A 19,957-nucleotide genomic window follows, 5' to 3' on the forward strand; every position below is an offset into this window, starting at 1 on the left:
ATAATAAACAAGTAAAGAAAAGGAAGAAATTATTATAAACCTATATCTAAAAAAGCACATACCAACAGACTATAAAAATTGATGTTTAGATAATTTATATTAATAGCTTGCTATTCTTTTAAAAGAGTTATTACAATATTTTGGTTTCTCGTGGTTTAACATCAGTTCAAAATTCGCGCTCTTCTTGCAGGCATAGGATACGTCAACTTTTCCTAATATAGCGGCCTTTCATTTTTACGACGCGCCACGCGCATAACAGCTAGTTATAGAATATGTACACGTCACGTGAAGAATGATGACGTACGTCGTGAAAAAAAAATGTCACGTTCAGCTCGTTTCTTGACGACACGCGGGCACTAGTTGTTCCGTCTGTAAACGTTTTATTCGAGCCTTTGTATGTTTGCAACGTGACCTTTTGACCTACCTCAATTGTAACAATTCGTAGCGTCTTATTAGGTGGAAACGAATTCTTGAAAACAAAAAGTCGTGCTGTTAGATTGACTCCGTTGACTGGATCCCAAGTCCCAACCTGTAGAAAAACATCATTACGGATGATTTTTAAAATGACTTACTTGCACACCAAAAGAAAAACTCCGGAGACGCTCCGGAGTTGACACCCTGGTGTTTTGGTGTGAAAGGGGTATTATAGTACACGGTTAAGAATCATTCAAAGACCTCAATTACCTTTGCCGACGACAAAATATTTGATGTTCGTTGAATTGTTAGGATTTCCATGGCAACATAATTGTTTTCATCAGATTTTGAGAGATTAATCAATCCCGTGAGACCTGGTACCGGTTTCATCTTTATCAAAATATAGATAATCAATACTTTGTTAGATCACATGATATAGGCCTATATTATCTGCAATAACTATAGTGGATGTTAGATAACATTAAAAGACTGGTGACGTCACAGCAATTTACGGCGACGGCTGTACGGCGAGCGCGCGCGGCGCGATATCGTAAATCTCGCGATTGTTCTGAAGTCATATGTACATACCTAATACGTTGTTAAAATATGGTTTTCAAAATTCATTTTGGTTACGACTGCAGAAGCAGCGTTAGAAACGCTTTGTATAACGCATTGGTACGTTTTTCGTAAATCAGCGTTTCTTGATTTGAATAGATAGTTTAAGACGGTTAGAACATAAACTAATGAATAAGATGATTACATACCGATCGGACAGTACTCATTATCTTCGAACCTGTCTCCCATATGTCCTTTTTTCTTCGTAAACATTTATTTTTCATTGGGTTGTCCCAACTTTCATTGACTTGACGATCCATGGCGGTTGCTACAAATCGGACTGCATCGTACAAATACGCAGCCGTTACCTACATATACAATTGTTTATTAACAAATCAGGTTTATCGCAAATAGCGTGCGCGACGCATGGTGGGAAGGATTTAGGGCAAACGTCACGACGCGTACGTACGTGATTTGTTGTTTGTACGTACGCGTCGTGACGTTTGCTCCCAAACCCTTCCCACCATGCATTGTGCAATGACGTTCTTCTCGAAATCAAGCTATTTGCGATGAACCTATGGTATGATGTTGACGAATAATGTGCAAGTACGTGTGCTTTGTGATGACTAAAATAGATTAACTAAAATCAATTTGATCACAGAGATATGAAAGTTATTGTAACAGCCCTTTGATCTTATGTCTGGCTGCGACAAACACCAACGGTACTGTACTATGTACATATTCTCCGCGGTGTGGTGTCTGTTAACTAAACAATATTGAGGGAGCCAATTGACCAATCGAATCAGTCAAGAAGTTTAGGAGGCCAGGAAATGATAGTGTCGCAGCCACAGACAACCTCTTGAGCTTCCCTGGTCCGATGAACGCCGAGACCCACTATTTTTGTGTGTGCAAATGTATCCAATGTATAGAGTATAATTACGTCAGAGTAGAGCAAATATTTGACCAATTATTTTCGTCTACGCACCTGGATATCTCCAAGAGGGCTTGGCGTGATGACCGTCTGATTGGTATCGTGGTGGAGGTGTGGATGCAGGCTTCTCCAGGCTTCCACGAACTCTTTCGGTTCAGTCTTGATCAGCATCTCGTGTCGTAACAACGTCATAATCCCCGTGTCCGAATAGTTAAAGAAGTTTAACTCATCTCCTGTCTAAATTATAACAAAATAATGAATATCTAACGATCTAATACACAATTTGCACATTCTTTTGGTTGTTAAAGGCCAACCCAGACCGCGTCTCGTCGGGAGAAAACATGTTTAAAGTTCTCCCGACGACATAAAAACGACGCTACCTCAAGACGACTCGTCTCGTCGGGATTCAACTCAGACAGCACCGACAAGTAAAGACGTTTCGTCGGGCCTCGTCGTATGACGTTGTCTGAGTTGGTCTTAAGCCAACAAAACTAAACGAAAATCACCAATATACGCAATTGACGAGTCAAATGTTATCATGCGCGCACGCTGAAAAATGATCTTAATTTACAACTACCGTATAAATGTTTTCTTGATAACTTACCTCATCATAACTCTCAGTGGGTGCTACTTCTCCTTTCGGGTACTCCTAAAAGAAATTTATATTTCTTTTTATTTTCAAACTATTGTAAAGATAGTAAAGTAATAGTAAAGATACACTATTTAACCACCAACCTAGATACACGTACACGATATACTGAATTGCGTTTAATGACAATAACTGCAACAATTAGTGTATGTTTTAAGGTTAATTATAATTTAAGTCTTTCTTTCAAATATTTGACACTGAAATTATGTCAAAAGTTTAAAATCTACGAATATTTTTGGATAACAACTGTTTTAAAACGTGATTAATTATTAACAAACGTGAAAAACAAGTATTGATACGTGGAAACGCGACAATATACGTGACGTCACGTTCTTGCCGATACGTCACAGTTGTTGCTACATGAAGCAACGATTGTTACACAAATGGAGGAACTCATTGCTGCGTTACACGATTGCTGTTTGCGCAAAGAAAGTAGCGTGGCGTACACTGGTTACCACGCACGTGCAGCTTGCGTGCTACTGTACAGCACCCATTATTTCATCAGAGTGCTAAATGCACATTTTAAAAACTGCCGTTCATTCGCATGTCATGCTGCATCAGTTGTGCATCGTTCCTACATCATGTAGCAATACAAGTTATTACGTCATTATCATGTATAGTCACGTTTGCGCAAGCGCATTAATAGTACTAACCATTAACCTGACTATCCATACATATACACAAGAGGGAGATCACAAACAACACTATCACATTTACATGTTTTACATTCTGTATGGTTAATGTACTCATAGACGAGCATAATTAGGTCTACGCGCGCGCCATAGTATTTCCGTTAAATAAACAATAACCAATAGAAGCCATTTCATAGTTTCACAACTACGCATGCTCGCTTCGCAACTTCAAGGAATAAAGGAGAATGGTAGACTTCCCCCCCCCCCCCCCAAGTCTATAGTTAATTCGAGGCTTTTCGATGTTTGTTTACAAGCTCAAATAGTACACGTATGAAACGCCATATGTGCCAAAATATTTATCCTTTAACTAATGTTAAGTCAACGCAGACTAGGGTAATGGGTGTGGTGTGAAACGTGTGCAATGAAATTGGAAGTGGTAGGATGGTCCCATTCGTAATATATAAGAGTAAAGCAGTACTGTACTTCTGACCAAGTAGGCCTACAGCATGAGCACATACTATGAAATAGCTTCTATTGCATTGGCAAACACATTACAAAAAAAAGCATTAGGTCTATGTAAAGAATATTGTGTTTTTGCATGGCAAGGAAACATGGCGGCCAGTTTATTAAAACTACGTTTAATATCAAACACTGTGATCCAATTATTGTTCTAAAGCAGTCGAATTTGGGTGCAACTAATTAAAAAAAAACAAAGTTATTAACATTATATTAATGTTATTGATGTACTGATATGAAGTGCAGCACTAGAGGGCGTGATTAAATGGTATTTAAACAAGCAGTCTTTAGGTTCATGTCATGCGGTTTGTGACACAAAAGAAACAAAACAGTGAGTATTAAAACCACTTGGAAAATTATACGAATATCTGGTGGAAGAAAAGAATGTTAACATCTTTCACGGTTACGGGATGAACAAATAGGAAAAACAAGGTATAGAAATATAGCTCCGTCACCAAGAACCTAACAGAGAATACCAAGTTACTATAATGTTTTTAGCGAAATGAATACAATAATAACAAAATAAAAACATAAGTAGTTAAAGAAACAGTAGGTGACAAACCAACCGTTAGAGGGCGCACCTCATCCCGACTCATCTGTGCGTGAGAATAGAAAGTAAAGATAATGTGTTATGTTAAACTGTGACGTTAAACAATAAAATGCGGAGCTTGCTTTAATCATCAAAATATGTAAACTGTAATTATTTAATTAACGTTAGTTTACCCAAGAGGAAAACGAAGCTGCCCTTTGATGATTTGTGTGCCTGAATAACAATAATTGTATTTTGTGCAAAAGTAAAAACCATGCGATCGCAGTAAAATAGGCCTACAGTTAGTAATAAGACAATCCGTTGCATTGGCGTGTATTTTGCGAATGTAACATTCGCGAGGGCACCACCTCATATTTGAGATCTAGTATCGAGTAATGCACGCGTGCCGTGACTCGACAAGACATTGATAAAGGATTGTTCTGCACTGTCTACACTATCAAACTAGTTTGACAAAAAAGTGTGATGTGCCCAAATATGGTAGTGATATGGCATCATTATGCCCGTATATGGGCACATCACATTTTGTTGTCACATGAAGTGTTATAGTGTAGACAGAGCTTTAGTAAAGTATAGGCATATTGTAGTACGTTCATCATACATAATTGAATACAACATAATAAAATATTTGATACAGAATAAGCGTGCAAAAACACAAAACACCCATGTATTATTATTCAAAGTGTCTAGATACTTATTATGAAAATTCATTATCGTAAAGTCGATGTTGGATTAGCGTAAGAGTTTACAATAGCCATTTCATTTAACGGTTAGATCGCGAAGGTCTCTTAAACTCGACTTAGGCGTTTATTAATGTCACCTTACGAATGAGTAACGCTATCCTATAGCCTATCATGGCTAGAGTGATTCACTCTTCCCTGATTTTATCATAGCTAGAGTGATGATTTTGTTGATTATTATAATAATTTACGAGGTGAACATTTAGCTTGTTTCTGAGAACAAATCGAAAAGGGCAGTTAAACACCTTTCTTAAGTTAAGTCTCAACTAAGTTAGATTGATTATTAGACGTATAGCGTTAATAATCGTAATTAACTTGGCAATTTTAAATGAACAAGTGTTCTGTCCATCGGGAACTGGAACACTGGGTAATCAATTGTAGGTAGAAATCCATGATAAAACATACTCATGTAATTCAACCGGTTCTCGTTACACTTAAAGGATGTTGTATAACCGTAAATATGATGGTATTACTCCTAGGTAATAATCTATAGCGGTAAGCTAGGTACTCTCCCCGGTTATTTTATTAATAATGTCGATAGCTAAGTGATATATTCATAATAGCTTGGCTTAGGTGAATCTTACAAAGTGCTTTACTCAATTAACGTATACTTTAAGTATTATATATAAAAACGTTATAAGATGTTAGGATAGTCACCGTTTCATTATTAAGGAGCGATTGGATATACCGTATGATATATTATATAAAGTACCAGGACGCTTAAAACATGTTTATGCGATGAACACAATAAAATGGCGGTTTAAAAATATTATTATACACAACGTGGCGAAGCAAAGCATTTTAAATGTATTTAAATCATAAAATTTATAATATCTAAAAACTTGAATATACAAAGTTATTTGTGTTTTTTGAAAATTAACTGAAAATGCCTAATTAAAATATCATATATTGTTTATATTTTAGGCAGCTTCGTTAAAACTGGGTGGGGGGATGATAAACGTGGAAAATATCATACCTGCGTTGTTACAATCCACTTGTAATTGCCGTTGCCGTTGGCCATGCCATGATTAGCTGCCTGTATAAAAAAAAATAACAGTTTGATTTTAATTTGTCGAACTGTTAACGAATTAAGATAAACTAAATATCTTGTAATAACTCCCATATCCTTTTTATCCTATAAACGACATAGACTTTTGTTGAAAACAGTAAACGATTATAACGTTTGGATTATTCTTATTAAATGATATTTTAAATTCCGCTGTTATTTATCTATTAAATGAAATTTTAAAAAGCGGCATTTGTCAAGTCGACCACCATTGTACAGTAGGGCATGTCTACTTTCTAACATACCACAATCTGTGGATGAAATCGAGGACTTTCGTAAACAATATAACACATCGAATTTTAAATAGGTCCTAAGACTCACCCTTTGTAATAATTTTAAACTATTCATAGTGTTACAAAATACAATCATCTTCTTTATGGACGACTTGTTAGCCAGGTCTAAAGATGACACCGTATCGAGTTCACCGGTCTTGTTCTTTTCCAAACGAAACAAAACTACTTCCAGATAATAATTTTTGTTCGACGCTTCTTGTAACATGTCTTCTACATTCCTAAAAGCTAAAGTTAAAAAAGTAAATAATTATAATACGACCATTATTGATAATCACATCATTGTGATTGCGGGGGTTGTGGCAGAGGCCCCTGGTTTATTAGGAAGCCTAAATGACCCTCAGACGTTTATAGCCCATTTTGTAAGGCCTGTTTTTCCTTTTGGCATTGCCCAGGGGTCCCTGGGTTTAGCCATTAGCGCTCATAGCCGTTACGTGTGGGTGTCATGTGTCATGGGGCTGTCCTAGTGTACGGGTACAATGTTTTTCTCTAGGCCCAATATCACAACTTTTTAATATCACAAACTTGTGTAAAAACAATCAAAGTTGATTGAACGAGTTGTGCTGTATACACTAGTCTCGTGAATAAATAAGTTGGCCTTAACGAGATTAAATTTAGGAAGCATAGGGCGAGTTAATATTTATTCTGAATTTTGGTAATACAATTTTCTATTTAATCTGAATTTTAGGCACGAATGTTTCATTTTAACAGTATTTCTAATGATAAATTGTTTTCTCGCTGCATACAGATTATTAACCATGGTTGTGACGTCATCACAATAACTCATGAAAGTCCGACCAACATACGGTAAGATGATTAAAAATGAATAATTGTGAAAACCTTATTTTCTTAATATGAAACACATTCAATATAAATAATAACATAAAAATTCATCGTATGTGGAATGATTTCTAAAAAAAAGATTCTATTGAGTAAATGAAAGAATGAATAAATGAACGAATGAACGAATGACTAAATGAAGTGACTGTTCTGTTCTGAACTGTTCCATAACAAACAAATAAAATAATTTATCACGAAGTAGTGGAGTATGTAGAGACAATTCTTACCAATATCACTGTCGTAAAATATGCATACTTTGATCCATTCCAAACGTTTAATAATTTCAAATAGCATTACGTTTTGATGTTCAAACGACGGCCGGATGCTGACCGTAAAACTGTTATTTTTTTCTTTTGGACATTTATCTTTAGGTACGGCAAAATGCGGAATGTTGTATTCTTCAGCTATTGATTGGATGGCTAGATTTGTTTCACACGTTGCAGACGACACCAGCGCCGTTATGTTTTCTTCTATCCATGAACAAACTGTGGAGAAGAAGATGAAATTTGACAGAGCATTTTAGAGAAGTTGGTAGCTAAAGGTTGGTTCCCACTAGGACGCAACGCAAGGACGCTTGTGATTGGCCATACGTCGCGTCCTAGTGGGAACCAAACTTAAGTACTTTATTTGAAAGGAAAGTAATACAAAGATTCAACAAGTTTACATTCATCTTTAACATTAAGTAGTTCAGAATGTAATTAAGATTTGTTAAAGGTCAGAATTAAAGGGAGCGGATTGAGAACGATACGGCTATTTCTCGAACTCATCTCACGTACAGATACTTAAAACCATATAATCGGTCGAGTAGCAGGGCGTTTGAGATTTCCCTAGGTACAGACGCGTCGACACTTGATTTATTCAACGCGTTACTTTCGATGTAAATATTCTGCGTCTTGATTCATTTTAGCGTCCCAGTTTAAAAGTGATTTAAATTGACGTTAAATTCAGACATGTTATCGTTCATTAGCATACGTTGGTATAATATGAAGTTACAGTGAACTATTCAAAGCCAATGTTAAGCGTTCCTTTCTCTCGATAATGAAATTGATAAGGTTTATATCGCAAATAGCGTGCGCGACGCATGATGGGAATGGTTTTGGAGCAAACGCCATGACGCGCACGTACGCGATTTGTACGTAAGTGTCGTGACGTTTTCATCCAAACCTTCCCATCATGCATTGTGCATTGTGCGTTCCTTGCGAAATCAAGCTATTTGCGATAAACCTTGAAACACACAACTTTTATTAATATTCATGTTAATATTTTAAAATTTATCTCAATATGACAACATTAACCTTTTCTAATAAAATGCCTACTAAAAACGGACCAGAAATTAGATGAAGAAACATCAAATTATAGAGCGCAGAATTAAGAAACATACCAAAAATTCATGTAATTAGTGACAAGAAGACAGGATCGTTGTACACATTACGATGATTGAGATTTGGTCGGGATAATAATTATACTGACCATAGGTATTTGTACTGTCTTGGAGGGCCAACTGCTAAGATCAATTCCTATAGTAAGCTGTGTCATGACCATTCATTGACACACGCACTAGGGGTTCAATACCGGACATAACATGTTGTAAGTGATGCATACGATGTATTATGTTACGTCACGGCTGGTCACTTTACGTGGGACCGAGCTTGTTTTTAGGGATTTTTTGTGGCCGGAAAAAAGTAGTAGGCCTGGATAATTTAAAAATAAAACGATCAAGAACACGAAGAGTCCTTTTATAGGAATGAATTCCCATTACTCTGATGAGATACACAAGAGTACATCAGCGCCATTGTGCCTCCTTTTCTTGGTGTAAATTAAAACTAAAGATTAAAAATATAAATATATTAAATATTGAAAAAAAAAACACCTATAAAGAAATGCCTAACATAGTAGAACATCTCCTTTGGAACATCATCACTATTCAAGGGGACACCCTTGTTAATAGGAAACTTAATAACAATTGCCATACATGTTTTAACACACGACCAACTAGCTTCTAATAAAGGCCAATTTACACAGACGAGTGGTAACGGTAATAATATAATCTATGTTATTTCTTATGACCATTTACACACAGCTGGAGACGGACGGGTGGTTTCCGCTCAGAGTATAGAATCAGGTTCTACGTAAAGCCGATTTTCCACTAGGCGAATTTGTTCGCGCGAATCGAAGGCGTCAGCTAATACGCATGCGTAGAGAAGGATGTGGAAGATGTAAACATGAATACACATGCGTACAAGCTGGCGCTTTCGATTCGCGCGAACAAATTCGCCTAGTGGAAAATCGGCTTAAGGACAAGCTACGCGTACCGTTACCGCTTGTCTGTGTAAATTGGACTTAAAGAGGATACTTTGTTGGGTCCCCAAAGTGTCCCCTTAATAAGGGTTCTCTACCGTGTTATCAAATCAACAATCTGTAGAACTAACTTCAATTTGCCGCCGTCTATTATCTTTAACACAGTTCGAACTTTCTCACATTGCTTGCAGCTCACTTTAAATTGAACGGACAGCCCTTATTAGTTTCGTGTCATCCCAAGTTAAAGTTCGTAACATTACAGCGGCCCATGATGTTAGTAATTAAAGAGATGGACAGCACACTATTTTGTTAATAAAGTACGGCACGTCAGAGAAGAGATAAAGTATGGAACGCCAAAACTCATGTAATCCGGATCCAATGAAAATTTTTATCAATTATCCAATAACCAGCCGATTCTCGGTACTGCATCTATTTCCGAAGTATCATAGAACAATTTGGTAATATATCACATGTGTTTCACAAGTATCTGGAGTAACCTAATATTTAACCTAACCTTACATGATACTGCACCAAACATGATTCTGTATGATAAAACAAATATTCCTATGATACTTCGGAAATAGATAGATAGTATGTGGAAAAAGCACTGGGAAACGGGTACAATAACCTGACAAAATATATAGATTGTTTTCTTTTTTCATAATATAACGGTAGACATTGTCCAAGGTTGGTAACAATTTCTACAAATTCTATATCAGTGCATTTATACCCAACTTTTGACAACACCGCACAAGATGCGGCTGTCATGTTTCAATAACCCCTTTCGTCAATCTTTGATAAAACGTTGAGTATCTAAACTATTTTATCTTATACTTCCAGCAATTTACAATTATGGTCTACGAAAGATATTTGTACATTTAAAAATTGTTTACATTGCAGTGAAGGAAACATAAAAGGCATCTTAGAAATACCTAATACCAAAATTGACGCAATAGACAATAAATTCAAATTCCATTACATTTTGCCAAAAGGGCAAAAGGCAATTATGATTTGAGAAATGTGAATTTATTTATGTCAACATCTGTTTGCAATATAATAAATTTTCCACATAAAGTATTATTTCATGTTGCTAAATATGTCAATACAAAATTCACCTTCCATTCTCGTTGAACTACATTCTTTGAAATAAAAATTACAAAATGTCACATTCAGCCTAGGATTATCAAATAATATTTATTAAATTCTATTAAACCCCATTTGGAATGCTATTGATCCCCATTTGGAATTCTATTAAATTGTAACTAAATATCAAAGTTGATATGTAGAACTGTAGTCGAAAGTTGTTTATGGTTTGATTATTCGACAATTCTTATTTAGTACAATTTCGTTAGTAGAGAGAAGACATATTATCGACGTATTACCTTTTTTCTGTCTTCGTAAATATTTTTTTTACACAAATGTTATATTAAACACCATTAGTGCATGAACTTGAAATGATGTTCCACTCAATTATTTTTTTTTTATGGGAAAAAAAAAATAAAAACTGAACTTGATAAGATAAACTTATTCATAGAATATTCATAAATCAACTGATTTAATTTTGTTGGTGGGAAACGTAATTTGCTATCGAGTCTAATGTCTCATCAGAGTGCAACTAATGACTTGAAATGCATTTGTATTTTTAATGTAAAAATGCATCCGTTTTTGTGTGTAATTTTCAAATAAGATAATTTATTATTTGAAAGGACTTATATTAAGACACTAAGCTTTTTTATTCATAGTAAAAAAAAATACGACAGTTCGCTGTTTGGTAACATTTCATGGTGGCAACACGCTTTGACCATAAGCTATATACTACCAACTACCAATATAATATCGCATAAATAGAAAGCATGTTTCCACTGGTATAATAACGGAAGGGTCGTCACATGATACCAATTTCGTCCCATAGACAAAAGTCACGTGCCCGATAAGAGACTCATCTTTCATACATAACTTATCATAGTATAAGTCACCATTTCCTAACGATGTGATATCCCTATATTATTACCGTTACGGGACTTGCTTTGCCCGTATGGTTGTGTAGGGCTATGCGGTAAATTGAATCTGTGACACTTTGCAGTTGGTTGAGTAAATTGGACAGAACAGCTGAGATAACTTCACTAGTAATATTTACATCAAAAAGAAAGGTATGAGATAGGTGAATAGTATTGCAAAAGACGGAGAACTAGAGTTGGTATGTCTTCCGTTAACACTTCTAGGCCTACTGTACATACATACACACCTGAATTAACCGGAGGGCTAAATAGTTAAGAAATCATCCTCTTGAACTCGTACGAATGTATCTTAACTGATCACGTGTTTAATATGTTTTAACAAGTTCTGTGTACACTATCAAACTAGTGTGACAACAAAGTTGAATGAAACCCAAATAATATGGTAGTGATATGTCTAAATATGGTAGTGATATGACATCATTATGTCCGTATATGGGCACATCACATTTTTTTTTTGTCACATAAAAGTTTTATAGTGTAGACAGAGCTTTACAGTGTTCCCCTCTTCCAATATTATAGGCTTATACGTTAAATAAATAAGTTTGAGTCTGATCATTTGGAGATTCCTTTTCACTTACATTTCGAAGATTCTGTTCCTTATTTTAAATACTATTTCACATTTGTTATTATATAAAGACAACTGAATATTACGCAAGTAAATATAAACAAAATACGGAAGAACATCATGTTAAATCGTATGGTAAAACGTCCTTTTCTTTTCTCTCCCTCATACAAGGAAGAGCGACATACATAGCAGCATGAAGTTGAAATCGCTTGACAATTTTGAATCTAAAATGTAGGCCTATACAATATTGATTTAAAATTGGCTTACACCATTCGCGTCAGTTTACAAAAAAACATTATATTGCAATTGGATTTTCTCTGGTAATAGAATCTTTATATAATATAATTTATGACATTTTTTGTCTATTATGGATTTCACAGTGAAGGTATTAACGCACATTACATCGACAATAATTATATCGCAATAACTTTTAGAAAAATTCAACCTCGTTTCGCTAACGTTACAAGTAAATTACTTCGGAAATATTATAATTTGACCACTACCATTAGTTTTATATGATAATATGACCACTGGAACTCGTTAAGCCACTTATTATGACTTGTATTGTTTTATAATGAGATATAACATATTGTTCCAGTTCTGTTATAATTGTGTTTTGAATAGAATTAACTTATAATATGCTACAGTAATTGAGATCAAGTTAATCGTCTAAAGATTAAACTAATTCGCATTATTGCGGCCAATACACAGCTTAAAAAACAAATGTTCAAACAAAACAAACAACCATGTTGAACGCTGAACAAGGCGATATACATGGCTGCAGTCGCAAATTTGAGTCAGTGTTTACCGACCGACCAACTGACCAACCAACCAACCGACCGACATAGTGAGCTGTTAAAGTCGCGTTTGCACCTGACTAAAAATGGACCATTAACAATACCGTAATAACACACTTTCTAGTTGCATCATACTCATTTTGAAAGTAATCAATCAGGACTAATAATAAATAAATATTGTTTAGTTCATAACTATAGTGCCCTACACACAATATTAGGCTCAACATTTATGAGAAAAGGGCTGCGGATTCCAAAAACTCTATATGGCTGTTTTACTTTATCTTTTTGCATAAGTTATATTCAGCATCATACTCTTTAGAAAGTATCTTTTAGTACTAGTGATAAGTAAATATTGATATTGTTCAGTTCGTGTAATAGTTAACTATCGTTCTATAAAAACAAAATATTAGGCTTAACGTCACAGATTGATGAGACTGAGAAAAGGGCTATGGCTTGAACAAATTGTACGATGAAATCTAATGTTAAACCAACCTCCAATACAACCACCATAATTGCCTTCAATCGCAGAATTAATAAATCCTTTTGCGTATTTGTATATCCATTGAGATCCAGCCACTGATGCATTGTCATTTTTTTTACACTAGTTTTTCTTTGGATTTAATTTAATTACATCTGTTAAGTATGATTACTGACCAACACATTAAGACTAAGTATTAAGCAAACTTCCTAAATGTCTTCAAGTCCATAATTGTACATTTAACACATTCCTCTCTTTCTTATTTAATGGCAAATTGTACGATCTGTGGTGACAAGATTTAAATGATTTCAGACACACTGGTGTCAATAAACGACGCGTATGAATATTCTCCATAGAGTTTAAGAGTATACATTTTGACAACAAACTGGACACATTAAACACATGCACACAACATAATTAAAAAAACTTGCTAAAAATTGCTAAACGCTTCGCTTTAAACTCTGTCTATACTATCAAACTTTTGACCAAAAAAAATGTCATGTGCCCAAATATGGTAGTGATATGGCATAATCATTAATCATAATGTTTGATAGTGTAGACAGAAGTAGAGCTTAAGATTGTTTTGATAAAATGTATACGTTAATTGCTATACAGTTTTCTTAAGAAACATATTCTGTTACAAGATTTGTAATTTGTTTTTTTAATAAGGGAATAAAATCGCGTCTTAATTAAGAAACCAATAAGTGTATATATTTTAATGTTCATATACAACGATTATTTTGATTTTAAAAATTAGATAAAAGTATCGATGTTAGTATAGTATAGATCGTCATAATTTTTTTTCTCATGGCATTTGTCTAGCCGCTCTCAGTGGTATCCAGAGTGTTATTTCCAGAATGTCATTCAAATTAAGACAAATAAATGACGGTGCGGAATTGTTAAAATCTAGAGGCTCATGTGATCACATGTATGAGTTTATGTTTCGGGAAAATACAAGTTGTCCTACCGTATTTAAAAAACAAGACGCAAGATCACACATCAATTATTGCATTCACCGCAACATTTGCAACATTTAAAGCTCTGTCTACACTTTGTGATGTGCCCATATATGGACATGATGATGTCATAATGTATAACTACCATATTTGGGCAAATCTGTAACTTTTATGATAGTGTAGACAGAGCGCTAGGCCTGCCATTTCATCCTCCATTCATGAAATCGAAACCATTCTGATTGTCATTTAGTCCTGCCTATATTTTCTATTGTTATAATTGTATTATTTTTAAGGTAATTTGTCTTGTCCAAATGTTGATGAAAACATTTTCTCCTCGGTGTCTGACTATACAAATGTCACATGTGTGACTATACAAATGTCACATGTGTGACTATACAAATGTCACATGTGTGACTATACAAATGTCACATGTGTGACTATACAAATGTCAGGTGCTTAGTACGTTTCAACAGCTAACTACACAGCTGGTTAAGTATTGTTTATTTTCATATTCTTACATTAATAAGTATGAGAACGTAAAGTGAGTATCTTTTCAAATCTCTTCCAACCTGCACAACTCACTACCGATTACTCATACTTTGATCATCATCATCATTTTCTTCTGAAGGTAACGAACCGTAAATGTGTCATCCACTGATAGCAAACAACTTAAATTACGTAGGTACTACTTTAAAAATAATTATGACAATATTAATCATCTTGTTTTATATAAAATAACACATACGATGAAGACTATTGATTGATTACTATATAATATTACACGAGAATAGAATCTTTTTATGAACTTTAAGAAAATAATTAGCTGCGCTTTGCACAATTTGGTACAGTGTAATATTAATTAAATTATAAAGTAATTTGCTAGCTTAAAATAGATAAAGTAACATTTAGAAACATTCTTGTCTGATTGGACATGACAATGAATATTAATGTTTACGAAAACATTACAAATACTATTATGTTAATTTATTTCAATTAATTTATCTAACAACAATAATACCACTGATATTTCATTTTATGAGAAAACGATTTAAAAAAATGTATTGTTGGAAATTAAGAATACGTTACAATCTCACAGACACATCCGGCAGCCACATTTCAAAACAAGTACGAATTTATGCTGTACTAGTTAACTGTGGTAGCATTCATACACAAAATACACTTTTTTCATAGTTTATTTTATTTGTCCAAAAAAGTCAAAAAGTCTTTATGAATATAAATACTGTATTCTAATTATTGTTGTAATCGGACGTTTCTAGTATTTAGCATCGATAAACACGACATCCGGGACAAACAGATGGAAAGATTGATTGTTGAAAAGATGCATGTTATTAAATGAAATGAAAGCAGTAATGACTAGGATAATATCACAAAATTAAAAGAATAAATGATATGACGATTAGTTACCGACATCTAATCAGGATAAGTAGTGTTTTTATAACCTAGATTTTAGCTATGCGCTCTAATTTGTAGCTACGGGGGTTTGATCGCTTCTGACGGCTTTTCTGCCTTTATCGTTCGGGATCTACGGCAACATGTAGCGGTGGCCAAGCTAATGAACTTAAAGTTTAGCTGCATGAATTGCCCAAAGTCACAACCAAGCATACATTTCTTTTTTATAGAGTTGATGAGTATGTGTAATTGTTTTAAAAGTTTGCGAAGAGTAAAAGATAAAGATACTCTTGGTTCGAGTTCAAATTACATAACAAAGTTATGGATTATGCGAACAGTCTCTTTACTCTTTGTAACGAGATTTATACCAGTCACTTGAATGAAAACTAAAGTTGGAAAAGAGACAATCTAAAAGATAAATACCAGGATTGAATTCAGCCATACTAATCTGATAGATTAGAAAAAAATAACAAGATATGTTATTATTCAATCAATCTATGTTGCATTGTTATCGTAATAAGTTACGATCTAATCGATTTAATCTACAACTTACAAATTGAGTTGTCATCTATTAATTGGTGAGAGGTATAATTGTATAAGAGATATAGAAAGAAATATGAATTATAGATTTATAAATATATACACAGTCCGGTGAGGATTACATGACTTTGTAAGAGACGAAACTTACCATCAGTTTGGCGGTTTTTTTTGTACTTTACAAATAGCTTTGATCGCAAGTGGAAAGAGTTTTAGTAAAACATCGATATCACAAATTGTAACTTGGCCTTTTGACACCCGGCCCATAATTGGAAATTAGAATTGGAAATAAAAAGACAATATTGTAATTGTTCTCGGGTGGGACGCGAACCCACGACCTCCAGATCACTAGCCTGGCGTTCATACCTCTAGACCACCCAGCTTGCGCTGATGGCTAGTGGTTAGATTCGAGTCTAAGTAAGCAGCGGGTACTGTACCAACAAGATTGTAATTGTAGTTTTTCGTCAGGGAGTTAAGTAATTAGATGTTTTGCCCTACTCTGACGTAATTTGTACTTTATAATAAGTACATTTGAGAATACTTGCGAAAAAAAAAAATGAATGGAAAATGTGATAAAAAGAAATTAATAAGATATATACCTTCACTTAAAACTTCATACGTGTCTGCAGACTTAAAGAATTTCAAATGATAAGAAAATGTAATGTTGGCTAGAATATTCTTGCTTTCATTTATCTGTTGTGCAGCTAATTCTACTATATCTCGTTCTTTTTGTGTTGGATCTTCTAACATTACTCCTGAAAAAAAAAAGTGAAAACGTAATGAGTTAAGACACATAGACAGGTAAACTTTATTATAATAAAAAGAACATTACATTTTATGTAGGCTGCAATCTGTCGTCACATTTCGTACTTATAGATGTAAGAATCGACTAACGACCCTGAAGATGAAATGGAAAATATGGGCATATTTTACGATGCTCGTGCTGCTTTACCGCTGACGAAAACGAAGTGGAGTCAGGCCTAGCCTATCATCCATCTTGTTTCAAACTTTTATATTTTATAATAAGCAATACAAACATACCCAGAGCTTTACTTAAATACTATAATATTAATTCATATTTATTCATTTTTAATTTGACCTTGTATTTGACCTTGTATTTGACCTTGTATTTGGTTGCTTGAGATTAGTCAAATCCACAATCCATGTTCTGGAACATTGTAAATTATAATTATAATTTCATTGCTTCTAATAAAAATCATTATAAATGTCAACACAGTAATGCATCGAATCACTAAGCGATTTAAAACAGGCAGTTAGGATTTAGGGATAAGCAGATGAAATCATTACTTTAACGGAGAAAACTACTGAAATCGTTCTACGCGAAGCAAACAACAATACAAAAAGTGAATGTGATCTTCTGAACATGCGCAGAATGTGTCAGGATGTTGATGAGTGTGCGCACTCGATTGTGTCAGCATGTTGATGAGAGTGCGCAGAATGTGTCAAAATGTTGATGAGTGTGCGCACTCGAACGTGTCAGAATGTTGATGAGAGTGCGCACTCGAATGTGTCAGTATGTATCACAAAACTCGTTATAGATAGTTTATTTTGGTGAAATAAAGAGACAATGGACTGATAGATTATCGACTCGAAGGCTCTTTATTGCCACGGCTTCCATACTCCTTCGGCATTAATCGATAGGCCTACAAATCACGACACACTCACGTCGATGCAAATCCTTCCCCAGGTGTATAAGACAATTAACTCGATGACCACCGGTTATAACTTAGGCCTTCCTTCAAACCAACTTGTAAATATTGTATTAGGATTATATGTAAACAATCACATCAAATGCTGATTCTTTAATTTAACCATGGAGCTATACAACTAATCTTATAGCTCCGTGATTTAACATCACTCAACTCATTAACTGAAATACACTGAAATTTATGGTTTAAATTTGCTATTTGGCGTTAATTTAAAGGACAATTAATGACATCATGGTTAAGGTTGTTTTTTTTTCTTTTCGATTAACCATCAACTATCGCTAATAATGACACTAATTAAACCGAATAAAACATTTTTGCGACCCGGTCCAGATTGCTTAATAGAAATTTCACTGTTTGTTAGTTTATAAACATTTCAGTTAATGCAGTTAAATCCTGTTATATACCGTAACTAAAAAGTACTGCTGCCAAAGAAAATACGATCCGTGATTTAGTCGCGAGTAACACGCCGACCCGGCACGATAGTAGTATGTGTTACTATAACACACGCAAATCCAAGCCCTCGGCTAGAATAGCTGTTAAAAAAAACACAACACACGATTGAACATATTGAAGATATTCTATAATCTACTTTTTCCTGTAATTTTGTTCTTTGATGACTTTTTGTTTTGTCGTCAACTATGTTAACATGTTTACGTTTTCCAAACTATCTTTCCAATAACTTGACAACACTACAATTCATTCATTTTCGCTGTCTTTTTTTTCACAAAAACAGTACTAGCGAAAATAAAAGGGTGATCTATGAAATCTATGTAAAACTATTATAATAAATATTATAACCTCAGGCCAATACAAATAATACATAAAAGTAAATATGCGGAACTCAATGCTTAGAGTAGAATGGATATACGGTACTTGAGGATGCATGGAAAAAGAGTTTATACAGCAAGGGAAATTTGACAACATACACAGAGCAGTCATGATTAGTTTTTTCTGACGTAAGTCTTTAATTTAATATAAATAAATTGTATATACATGTAGGATATACGATATCCTGTTTGACAAATATTTACACAAACCTTTCTTTTTTTTCATCAAACCTCATCAAATTGTGGTCCTTTAAAGTTATGTATCAACACCACTAATCAGGCTGTGTAACCTAGTTTCTTTCATAGTCTCTTTTTCCAGAATGATAACATTATCTATCTAATGAGAAGGGGTCTGGCCCAGGGAGGCAAACAAAATACCAACACCGCCTCAATTTCCAGACAGTACGGTATGGAACGCCGAATCCATTATTGTCAATTATAGCTTGGCAGACTGAACACCTAAAGTCGTCGTAAGGCCTTTAACATCAGCATCAGTATGGAACGCCGAATCCATTACTGTCACTTACAGCTTGGCAGACCGAACACCCAAAGTCGTCCAAAGACCTAATCACCATTAGTATGGAACGCCGAATTCAATAACTGTCAACGATGTCCCAATTTGTAGACATCATGATTTTCAGATGTGACGGCGGACAGCAAAGCCTGAAATAGGCCCAATATTGCCAACCGCTATCATGTACGATACGATCTCTTATATAACACCAGCCTCTCCCTGTAGCTACATACATTTGTTGATGTTTTTCTTTAGTTTCTATGACATGATTAATTTCATTATTTTTTTTTTTTAGCGTAATTGGTAACTTGATGTTTTGAATGTGCTAACGGCATTTACTCGTTATGATTCTTCCTCAGACTTGGTAATAATGTTCAGCTTCTTTTTTTTTTCTTGACAGATCAGTTTCCTAACTTGTAGTACGAGACAAACACTGATTAATTAAACTATGTCACGTTTGCCTTTTACGTTGAGAAGACTATATAGAGGCTTATATGACTACGACTGCCTGATTAATTTACTTAGGCCTATGTATACAAGGACCCCCTTAAATGCGATCTTCATTGTGTCACTAATGATAAGATCCGCAATAATCTTCAGATGGTTGAAATATAGGCCTAGTTTTTTTTTATGCAGGAAAAAAAATA

At 34.5% G+C, this 19,957-nt stretch overlaps 1 protein-coding gene across 7 annotated transcripts in view; it reads right to left on the reverse strand.

Annotated features, from left to right (window-relative positions):
* LOC140045447 (glutamate receptor ionotropic, delta-2-like) overlaps positions 1–19,957 on the reverse strand; it is an 83,717-nt gene that overhangs the window by 10,493 nt on the left and 53,267 nt on the right. For 6 of the 7 annotated variants that reach the window (XM_072090353.1, XM_072090356.1, XM_072090355.1 and 3 more), the window contains 10 exons: positions 16,839–16,994; positions 7,408–7,665; positions 6,372–6,568; positions 5,961–6,020; positions 4,264–4,293; positions 2,505–2,549; positions 1,955–2,137; positions 1,179–1,337; positions 685–804; positions 425–529 (listed from right to left, as the gene is read on the reverse strand). In XM_072090353.1, the coding sequence (XP_071946454.1) occupies positions 425–529; positions 685–804; positions 1,179–1,337; positions 1,955–2,137; positions 2,505–2,549; positions 4,264–4,293; positions 5,961–6,020; positions 6,372–6,568; positions 7,408–7,665; positions 16,839–16,994 (1,313 nt within the window). The remainder of the gene's footprint in view (positions 1–424; positions 530–684; positions 805–1,178; positions 1,338–1,954; positions 2,138–2,504; positions 2,550–4,263; positions 4,294–5,960; positions 6,021–6,371; positions 6,569–7,407; positions 7,666–16,838; positions 16,995–19,957) is intronic. The other variant, XM_072090351.1, reaches the window with a different exon arrangement.

The sequence above is a fragment of the Antedon mediterranea genome, chromosome 3 (genome assembly GCF_964355755.1).
Source record: "Antedon mediterranea chromosome 3, ecAntMedi1.1, whole genome shotgun sequence".
In the NCBI taxonomy this organism is placed as follows: domain Eukaryota; kingdom Metazoa; phylum Echinodermata; class Crinoidea; order Comatulida; family Antedonidae; genus Antedon; species Antedon mediterranea.